Source organism: Alosa sapidissima, chromosome 4, assembly GCF_018492685.1.
Source record: "Alosa sapidissima isolate fAloSap1 chromosome 4, fAloSap1.pri, whole genome shotgun sequence".
In the NCBI taxonomy this organism is placed as follows: domain Eukaryota; kingdom Metazoa; phylum Chordata; class Actinopteri; order Clupeiformes; family Clupeidae; genus Alosa; species Alosa sapidissima.
Window position 1 is genome coordinate 17,017,716 of NC_055960.1, and position 11,249 is coordinate 17,028,964.

The 11,249-nt window shown below is 42.1% G+C and overlaps 1 protein-coding gene across 1 annotated transcript; it reads left to right on the forward strand.

The window, feature by feature from the left end:
• Positions 1 to 710: 710 nt before the first annotated feature.
• On the forward strand, positions 711 to 11,043 carry LOC121707797 (guanylin-like). The gene is made up of 3 exons (XM_042090615.1): positions 711 to 878; positions 2,139 to 2,370; positions 10,259 to 11,043. Exons 1-3 carry the CDS (start codon positions 726 to 728, stop codon positions 10,327 to 10,329), a joined length of 456 nt encoding a protein of 151 aa, XP_041946549.1. The 5' UTR covers positions 711 to 725; the 3' UTR covers positions 10,330 to 11,043.
• Positions 11,044 to 11,249: the final 206 nt, after the last annotated feature.

Here is an 11,249-nt window from a genome sequence, read left to right on the forward strand (position 1 = left end):
GGACCTGTTATTGTTGTGGCAATAAATGGTCATTTTATTTTTACAGAACCATGTCTCTAGTCTCAGTGTTGCGAACCTGTGTGCCCAAAGGGGTCTAAACTGACCAACAAGGTTTCTAAATTAGTTCCTGGGAGGGCCTAACCCTCGCAGGTGGTGTAGTCGACTAGCTCCATTCGAACATCTACCTCCGCCCTGCTACACATGGATTGGACCAGCTTTCCTGGTCCAGAGCTCTTTCAGACTCTCTGTGGTCATAAAGCACAGGTACTATAACCTGTGTCTGTATGAGTAATAACTCATGAGTAAAACTACTGCATAATAATAACTATAATGATAATAAAACTGTACTCATCCATTGGGAACTTCTTTTTAGTATGTATGTAGATTATATAATGTTTGGCTAAATAGTTGGTTCTATGAATTTGTGGACACAAGCGTCAGATGACCCATGATGTCTTATCGAGCCAGATAACAGGCTATTAAAAAAGACAGATTTATTGGATACTTTAAAATTATTCCTTAGACGTGACATGTTAATCACACACCTGTGCTTCGACCTGTGCTTCGATTGTCAAAACAAAAGGATCTTGTTAAATAACTCCCAGATCCTCTTTTGTTATCTGCAATCTCTCAGGTGCCTCCAGAGCTTGGGACCAGCAGCCTCCAAAAGGGTAATAGGTAACTTAGTAAGCTGCCCCCACCACCTTTATAAATGGCCTGCGTACATGGCAAAGTCACACTTCTTTGTGACCACTGCCAGCCACCCTCTACAGCTGTCCAGCAGGACTCTGCAGCTTCGAGACGACATGAGAGGACTCCCCGTTTTTGTTCTGCTGATGCTCGGCCTTCTGGGAGACTCGCTTGGCGTGACTGTCTCAGTGAGTACACGAAACGTTTCACACGTTTAGCCCTTCGCCCACACTCAGCTGATTAAGATCCCTCGTAGGCTAAACAGGGTGCGGGAGATAAAGTGGCTTGCCAGTATAATTGATTTTATTATATTCCCTCATGAAGACGCTTTATCAGCTGCAGATGCTATTTCACCTTGGTGATGAGGATAATCTTTTTCAAACTGAAGAGAGTAAATCATTTACTAGCCTTTAATCCAGATGAGGATGTTGAAAGTGTCTTAGGACTCCTGAAATTCCCCCTGCAAGCAACAGGCTATAGGCTGATTCTTGTGCCCTGTTTAGGATAGTAGAATCCGGTAGGACTTGTGAGAGTATGTGTGTCATTGCTCATTATGCCTGTTAGATACACCACATAATATGCAGATAAATAGCTGACTAAGGTCATGTGTATTTGCAAAGGTCATCAGTGTTAAACATTAAAGTTGATGATCAAACAATACATTTCCTCGTCTGGTTTACAAGGAAGGCTCTGGGTGTTTTCTGGTTAGTTTCTGGACAGGGGAAACCTTTCTAAATTTTCAGCAACTACGTAGCATGACCATTCAAAGGTCAAAACTTAATCAGTCACTATTATTAACAAGTGTTTCTTCAACTGATTCAGCCATGGTACATTAAGCATATTTTTGCTTGGAATGTTTAATAATGGATTTCTGACCCAAATCTGCCTTTAGGATAGCCTGAAAAATCCAGACCCTGATAATCTAGAAAGATTAAGGGTCTGGCAAAGAACAATGTAATGGCCCAACCCGATGGGGCGGCAACAAGCATGACTCAAAGATGATGTGCTACTTATGCAGTTGATTTTTTTTTTTTCACACTCTGTTTTGTCTGTATCTGATAAGACAAACTTAGTTTCAGTGGCTTTCTTGTTATCATTATCTCAAACTCTCTGACCTCCACTAGAGAGATGTTTTCCATTTGAATAACTGTTTGGCCCTCAATAAATGTATGCTCTTGTGACATCAGTTCACACCATTCTGATAAGGAGCCTGTGTACCAGTGTGGATTGTGAATGGACCCTTTCAAGAGAGTTCCATTATCAGCATCATAGTTGGCCCCACAAGACTTCCTTTTTAACATTCCATATGTTATCTTAATGTAGAGGAAGTAGATTGGGGCCCAAATAGAACGTTCAAGCATTGTTTTTGTTTTTATTGATGAAAGGGTCTTATAGTTGTTTTTACCGTCTTCTTATCCGCACTTACTTTGTTTTTTTCTTTCACTCAGGATGGAGATGGCTACAGCTTCTCCCTGGAGTCAGTGAAGGTGCTGAAGAGGCTGATGGAGATGGAGGCGATGGAGAGGGAGATGGAACTGGAGGCCCGTGTTAGCGGCCGTATGGTCCCCCACCGTCTCGCACCCGCACCCGCACGACCGCTCTGCAGCAACCCCACCCTGCCACAGGAGCTGAAGCCCGTCTGTCTGGACCCCGAGTCGAACGAGGTCTTCGCCAGGTTTGGTAGGTGTCCTGATGTATGAATGAATGACCGTACAGGGAAAAGTTGAGAGTTGCTATATACAGAGGTAATTTAACCCACTCAGTGTAACTTTTCAAAGACAGGGCTGTTTTACAAGTAGTTTGGTTTGATTTTATCTTGATTACATCCTCTAAAATGATTTGATATCACTGCACCAGTATATCTGTGATAAGTGATTCAGTTCATCTCTGATTTACTACACACACGCAGGGATGGAGGGTTCACAGGAAAGGCTAATGTCTAATGCCTTTCAATTTAATGCTTAACTGAAGAATTTTCCTATAGATTTGATTAGGTAGGAAATAACAAACTCCAGCGCTGAGATAAACTGGAATTATGTTCTGAGCGATGCAAACTGAATGTTGTGTTCCACTCAGAAGACCACAGGTAATTACATTTTCCTTCCGGCACATTTCTTCATCAGGTATGCCCAGGGGATTAGAGAGTACAACAGATAGGTAACCTTGAATTTATCTGTGATCTGCTGCTACCCCACTGCACTTGAGTTGATTGATACTTTTGCTCTCACAACATGGGCATTCATCACTAACATTCTGAGTTAATTCAGTGCTTGGAACCTAGATGGAAGTCTGGAGTTTGCAAAGGAAATAGAAAGGGATCTGTGTAAAAATGAATATAAGCTGGTGCTGTTAACTATAATCAGTCAAGCCAATATGAACACTCTATTTTCATTATCAACAAACCTCAAAACATCAATGGTTCATGAGATGTTCATGTTACAAATTATGCTTTCCGGACATCAGGACCCAGCTAACAAACATAATTAAATGCATCAGTGAGCATGACCAAACTTAACATCAGAATTACCAATTATAAAGTACAGTACCCTCCAGAATTATTGGCATCTCTGCTAAAGTAGACTAAAAAGAGGAATATAAAATCATCTTTTGGAAATTGATCTTAATGCCTTAAGTAAAAAAATGAGGAAATATCCTTTTAGGATACCAATTTTCTTTGTGAATGAATAATGTATCATAAATAAATAAATGTTCTTCCTTAAAATATAGGGGTCATAAGTATTGGCACCCCTATGTTAAATTCCAATAGAGGCAGGCAGATTTTTATTTTTAAAGGCCAGTTATTTCTCTTTCATTCTTAATAAATAATTTTGATTTGCACACACCTTTTTTTTTACTTTTAACTGAGACATGGTTAGATCAAGCAAACAGTGCTACTACTCCTATCGAATCAGCTCCCCCAAATTTCAGTTTTTGAGTGCTACCAGAGCAAATAAAAGAGGTGGGGGGATAGCCACAATTTCATCAAAAGACATCTTTTCAGTGCAATCAGTCATCATTCTTTACTTCATTTGAATGTCTGTGTGCACGCATTAAGTATTCTCCTCAGATTTTATTAGTGATTATTTACAGGTCTCCAAAACATTCAGCTAAAGTCTTTCTTGAAGAGTTAGGTTAACTGTAATCAGTCATTTGCATAGAGTTTGACTGTCTTATTATATCAGGGGATCTAAACTTGCATGTGGATAGTGCTCTCTTTGAGCAAGCACTTTCACAGACGTCAAGTTAACTGTCAGACTCGGTAGAGGACTTATTTGATCACTTTAATGCAGAAAGAGATCTGATATTTAGGAGTGCTAGTTTTGCTGTAAGTGTTGGGGAAATATTATCCACGGGGGAAATCTGAGGTTGTTGTGGTACGGGTAGGAGATTTGACTGTTTACCCTGTAAGCTTGATGCACTTGAAGAGTTCAGATGCAAAACCCTCTAAATGCCACCTACGTCAAAAATGAGATAAAGATGGAGAGTGGATGCTCTCCACACATAGTATACGTTAATCAAATAATTTTACTTCAAAACCCACTAAATACCACTATCTTCCTGGTATGAAATATCGATTTATAGGCAAAAACCTATAGGAGCCAGATTTTAAATGCTCATTTAAAAGAAAAGTGGTCAGACGGATTTGGAGGGTTTTGCATCTGAACTCTTCACTTGTCTTCTATTACAGAAATAGAGAATGTCATAGGCTTACTGGGTCCCGGCATGTTCTCAAAACTACTGTCAGTACCATTTCTATTGCAGGAACCCTGAGAATATCATACAACACTGTCATCATATAATTGTCCCCTGCAGATGCTACAGTATATGCCAGCTGAGAATATGAAAGAGGTTGTTGCTGCTTAAGAGATCCTTCTGTACAGTGTTACGGCCGGGTTTCCCATGGACGCTCTCTTGGCCTTATCGCTCATTTGTGGCTTGCTCTGATGGGGAGAGCTTGGAGAGAGCCCTCGCCAGTCGTGTAGCCCTGTGTTCTGGGAGCTCCCTCCGTCTTCGCTGCGTTTTGTTTTGTTTATTCATTTCCCCTAGACACACTTTGCACGACACTTTGTTTTTATACATTATACTGACTTTACCTATTTATGTAAATAAACAAGTATTTATTAATGCTACGGTGTGGTCTCCCCCATTTTATGTCAGGTCTGCTTTGAGCCAAGCAGTCCTTGACAACGGGGAGGGGGAGGCCGTGGAGGTGCGATGCGCTCTTTTGGTGCTAAAGGTCTTGGGGTACTAAAAAACTGCAGTCCTTCCATTCTTGCAGGGAACATCATGTGCTTTGGTGGGGATGGTGATAGGTATATCACAAATGCTAAAGGTCTTGGGCTATTAACAAACTGCAAGGCTACTGGCAGCAGTCCTTCCATTCTTGTAAGGAAAATCATGTGCTAGGGTGGGGATGGTGATGGGTATACAGGGGATCCTGGGGAGTTTGAGAAGGTGGTTGGGTGTTGAGGGGGATGGTGATGGGAGATTAGGGGGATTGGGTGGCCTGGGGAGTTTGATTGGGTGGGGACATGATTGGGTGTGTGGTGATGGGAAATCAAGGAAGATGGGGCTGTCTCCATCTGCCTGTTGAGGTCCTGGGGAGTTTGTTGCATTTCGCTTTCAGCAGGTATTCCAGTGGTGTATTCCATGTTGTTGTGTCTTTGTGGTGGCAGGGAGTCGACGGAGGTGGGCAGGGGTATTGGTCAGTGTTGTGCTTGAACACGTTCATTGAACGAAAGTTCATGAACTTGTTCATATTATGAGCAAACGTGAACTGAACGTACAGTATTACTGCCTGATGAACGTTACTGTGAACTCGTTCATTCTGGTGTCTGTGAACGGCACGCTCTTTTAGTTTAACTTCGTTCAGTAGGGTGCCAGATTTCTACAGAGCCTTCCACGCAAAAAAGGCCATAAAAAGGCCTTAATATGGCAGCATGCAGGTCACCATTTCTCAAACTATGGGCCGCTGTCCTCAACGTGGACAATGCTGGTCTGCAGAGTGACATTATTCCCGGGGCATTGTCTGATAATTTGCTGCAATTTCTGCAATTAGTAGGAAATACTTGTTAATTTGGTGTCATCAAACATAGAGGCATAGAATTAAGTCGTGGTATGAGCGTTTATTCAATGCATGCGTGTGCATGTTGGTAGCAAAGCTAAGCTTCAACCTATTGGAAGGCTATTTAATTATGAAACAACATTTAATAGAACGACGTGGATTTATGCAACTTCCATAAAAAACAGAGCATATACTATATAAAACACTCAGGGATGGATTACTGCACGGGCCTACCGGGCCCTGGCCCAGGGGCCCAAGGGGTCAGGGGGCCCTGAAGCTCAAGCCTTTGCATGGAATCATTGCCTCAATATCAACAAATCAGGATGTAGGCTATGAATCTGATTGAATTTAGTATTGGCCATCCCCAAAATGCACCAGAATACAGGAAATCACTACCCTGGAAATCCAGAGTTCTTGCGAGAGCACAATGGAATTGTCTCTGCGAGACACTCTGGCAAAGAGCAATGATGCACATTACTTTTACCCCAACATTCCGGGGAACCAGCTAAACTGATGAAGACAGCGCTGCAACGTTGAAGGACAGTACACATTGGTCGTAGTGTTATCCGATTGCGTCGAAGTCCGAAATCATTCAGAGTAAACATGGTCTAGTGTTATCCAATTGCGTGCAGTGAGATTTTTAAATGCATGCTTGTCAGGGTCTGGATTTTCCAGGCTAGGAAATCACATCAAACAAGTTAAAAATGTACTGGGGGAGGACCCCCAACCCCCTCCCACATATACGACAATAAGTAGGGGGCCCTTAATACATCTGGGCCCAGGGGCCAAAAGTTATTAATTAGTCTTAGTTAAAGATAGTTAAAGATCTCCAGATCAGTGGTTTATGCATGATCTGATCCGCCATTTACCATTCACAAAAGCTGGTAGGCCTAGTGTGTTTCCTGAATCCTTACATTCAGGCATTCAAATTAAATGTAATTAAATAGCATATAAATATATCAGTGTATGATGCTTTCATGAGATTGAGACACATTAAACAAATAACACATTTTGGCACCAGGGCAACAAACAATGTTCCGCATAAATTACAGCACACAATCTCGAAGAATGAGTGAATACACCACAACACTTCACACTATATGGACAGTGCACAAACATACACTGATAAGGTTACACTGGATTTCAGACACCGCAAACAAATGACTGTTTATATAGGGAATATTGCACACTGCCCTAAGCTAAGACAACACGAGAACAAATAAAGACAGACATTAAACAGACACACACACAGAGACAAACGGATATTATAGACGGTAAAACTATGACAGGCTGGCCTCCACTGATGGCGCAGCACAAGACAGTCGTGACGCAGACAGGCTAGATTCCGTCACATAGGATACACAACGTACACAAGTAAACAATGAAACAGTTCCAAGCTCAGGAAAAACAGTGGCTGCCTGAACCGACGAAGGCAGTCCACCTCACTTTAGATGGGAAACTGCAGTCACCTGGTTAGCCTACCGTGAGCTGCAGATGCTCTAGTCGCTAAATTCTTAAAACCAGTGTGGATGAGAAGCTGTATGCACTCGCTTTAGTTTTAACGTGATTGAACCAGAATGGATAGTAAACAAGCTGTATACACTCCGATGTCAGCGCAGCTTCTGTATTTTTAAAACCAGTGTGGATGTACTAGTCGCTGTGTACTCTCTATCGTAGCAAAGTTTCTGTGCAGCATGCACCGTTTGAGGTTCGTAGTCACGCGCCCCAGGCTGAGAATCTCCGCTATGCACCACCGACACACCAACTTCCTAATTCACCGTTTCAAACAGACCGCTCTCATGTCCTCTAGTCAGCTGGCTTATTTAAGCGCTGTACCACCTGGTCTAATCAATTCGCACCTGAAGGCAGCGCATCAAGCTGCATTCCCCATTTCCCCCACCGTACCCGCTACACAAGCATCATGCAACAATGCAAAAACAATGAAACTATTGTAGGCCTAATTATATTTTACAGTAAAGCAGTACTCTGATGTGCATGTATTCACAAACTTTTGTGAACAATCTTAGCACTTTAAACATTGACTGTTTTGTGCATGTATAGCAATATAGTATAAAAATAATAATAATTGTGATATCATTATGATAATTTGATGGGGGGTGGGAGGAGGGGGTGGGTTCATGTAGGTGGGCCCTATGACCCCAAAGTATGCCTTGACTGGGCCTCAGGTCAAAGAAGTTTGAGAAAAGCTGATGTAGACGACAAAGCAGCAAGGAGGCAAGGAAGACAAGGTCGGTGAGGATGGGAAAAATCGTACATTTCTGTGCAAACTTTGCCCGCACTTCAATCACATCCACAGCAACATATGGAAAAAAAAAGAACTAACTAGTTCATTTTTGGAAAGTGTAAATTAGTTCAAAATTTTGAATTATGAACTATGAACTGAACTAGTTCATTTTAAAATTTGTGAACTGAACTTTGAACTAGTTCACGTAAGTTCAAAGTGAACTTTCCCAACACTGGTATTGGTACTGGTGTTACAACATGACCCTTCCTTTCTGATAGCCTCTCAGCAGCTTTGATAGGTGCTATCTCCTCATGCTCATCACATCCATTTGTTTGCTGAGATTCCAAGGAGTTTGACGCCAGTGATTGACTGAGTCATTTCAGCAGCACCCATCTTATCTTGTCCAGAGGACATGGCTCGGCATTGTTGAGCTTGTTGTTTATGTTTCTCCAAGGTCTGCATTTTAGTGGAGGCTAGCGGGTGGTTACCAGAGGGCCCCATAGCAGGGGGGGTTGTGCATATCTCTGTTTCAGCCTGTGCTTTTGGTTTAGCTGAGTTGTTGATGTCATCCGCTTGTTCCGTTTGTATGGCTACTGAGCTCAGCTCTGTGCTATCTGGTCTGAAATATTCCCTGCGATTCCAGAAAAAGTTAAAATTGTCAATAAAATTCATCCCAACTGAAAAGCATGTTTTTGCGAGCCAGATGTTTAAACTGAGTAGTCTGGTAAATACAAAGCTTCCCTCTGCTGGGAGTGGGCCACTGATGAAAATTTGTATTCCAAACTCGTATAGGGCCGAGAAAAGTTCCTTGAAATCTTCTTGGACATACAGCTGTTCTTTGTAAATGTAATTTGCTCCAACATGCACAATGATGCCCTTGATAGTTGCATATTTTGACATCAGTTCTACAAGTTTGTTTTTTGTGTCAGACACTGAAGCATTTGGGAAACAACATACAATCATCCTTTCCCAATTTAAACGTCTCACCGCAGTCGCCTAGAACGAGGGTTGTGGGATTAATAGATTCCGAGTGCTGCTTTTTGCCTGTGCCCATCTTTCTATTGTTGTGTTTTGATCGCTGCCTGCTTTGGGTCTGTTCCCTGGGAATTTCCTCTCTTATGTCCCAGAGGCATTCAAATCTGTTCCATAGTTTTAGGGGCTGTAGGTTTCCCTTAGGACCACAAGCCCTGTAGTTTGCTGATCTGTCTGTATTTCTGATATGAGGCCTGAGTTTATTGGTGTTGAGGTAATTACAGTTCTAGTATTACGTTTTTTGTTTTTTGGTCTGGCACCCTGCCTGTGCCAAGGCTCTGTACTCACATTTCCCTTTGTGAGGTCAATGCATGCATCTGCTCTAGTAGCAGTGATATTAGACTGCTGGGTTACATTCTCTGCATTTCCAGTAGTTGCTGTACTCACTCACTGTAACCCCCCCCCCCCCCCCCCCCCATCACCGCTCCTCAGGTGCTCCGCTCCTGACAGAGTTGGCAGCCTCTGGTTACCGCCTGCGTCTCATGGCCGCACACATGGCGGAGGGCTGTTCACTCCGGCATCAGGGTGTTCGATTAAATGTACAGGCATGCTATTCAATTAGTTCCATTGCATTCAATTTTGTTCCATTCAATTCAGTTGCATTTAATGGAATGCTGTCTTTGGTCATCTTATCGTATAGCAAGTCATCTCAAAATATGTTGGGAGAAACAAATTATTTCAATACCATATACATAATTTCTAAACCATGTCAATTAATTCTAAGCACATATCAAGAAATACAGATATGCATAACAAACAAAACCATGCAAAGCAAAGACTAGAAGTAATTTAATTGGTACAAATAAAATATGCAAATACAAGTAAATAACATCAATTTGCTGGGGGAAAAACCCCTCAGGGCGTCTTCTGCAGTGTGTGATTCTACCACCCTGAGTGAGTGGCACATGGAATGACAGCGATTCATGATGTTGGAGCTTATCACCCCTCTCTGGCATGGCATGGCATGGCATTAACATGAGTGATGCTCCAAAAGGCCAACTCTCTCTGCAGTTGGGAAATCACCACTGCCTTTGCAACAGGGGGCCCGATAGCAGTGCCCCCATGCACCAGTGGTACAGCTTACTTCCCCCAGCATGTGGCTGATTTTGTGTGTGTGTATGTGTACAGTATGTGTGTGTGTGTGTGTTTGTTGCTTGTCTGTGTGTGCATGCATGTGGACATGAGGAGCTCATTAACCTTCCCACTGCATGTGTTTGCTCTTTCAGCCGCTTTTATCACGCCCTCCGACCCCTGTGAGATCTGTGTCAATCCAGCGTGCACCGGCTGCATATATTAATGCGCCTGGCGACCTTTGGCCCCCACCTACTGAAGACAACTTCGCCACAGGAGAAGAAGAGCATATCACAACACAAGCATGGCACACCATTCACCTCAAAGCCTTTTTATACCATACTAATGTTAAGGTCACTGTTACTCTGCATTAGCGAAAACCTTCTTTTGAATTAGCAGATTAAAACAAATATATATATTTCTATACTTCTCACATCAGCGTGCTCTGAGCATCTATATAATGGGACACCATTTAGGCCCGTAATGCCGTCGGCAGTGACACAGAGTCACTGAGCCATGAGCCACACTGTAAATGCGCCATCTTTGACACCTGTTAAATTTCTGAGGTTGTTGTACCTGAGTTGAGATGGACTGATGTGCAACTGGATGTGTGGATAACGTGATCAGATTCTGTGAGGAGGTGCTGGCCTCTAGTGTGGGGTGACTGCAAATGATGGTTAGAGAACTAAAACATGATTTCAGTGATTTTCTATCCTATGATACTTTTTTATTTTTTTCTAAAATTCTAATATGTTCTATTCTAATATTTATCTATTTTGTAACTTTTTTTATTTTTCAAGAAACATTCAAGTTTTATCTAAGAATTATGTTATGTTAAATGGAGAGTAGATACCTTGTATGTTCACTACCGATTACGTTGCCATTATGCACTCCTAACATAAGCATTTGTATTTTGAAATTAAAGCACTGTGTTAAAATATGTAATGGGTTTATTGTCCATGTCCAAAAAGTGTCAAAATAACAATCATTTCTATATGCAGATCACGTTACTACTGACAGTTTTATAGTACCTGGACTGCTCTGTTATAATACAATCAAGCAATCAAATGTGACAGCCCCATCCTGCAGCATCATCATAAAAGTATAAAGAATGCCTGATAAAAGCATCAGTGGCATATCAACGGT

Excerpts from the sequence above, each read along its gene's own strand:
- LOC121707797 (XM_042090615.1), top strand. The coding sequence starts at position 726 with ATGGCAAAGTCACACTTCTTTGTGACCACTGCCAGCCACCCTCTACAG. Across the intron at positions 879-2,138 it reads CGCTTGGCGTGACTGTCTCA|GATGGAGATGGCTACAGCTT; the intron begins GTGAGTACACGA and ends TCTTTCACTCAG. Across the intron at positions 2,371-10,258 it reads CGAGGTCTTCGCCAGGTTTG|CCGCTTTTATCACGCCCTCC; the intron begins GTAGGTGTCCTG and ends TTGCTCTTTCAG.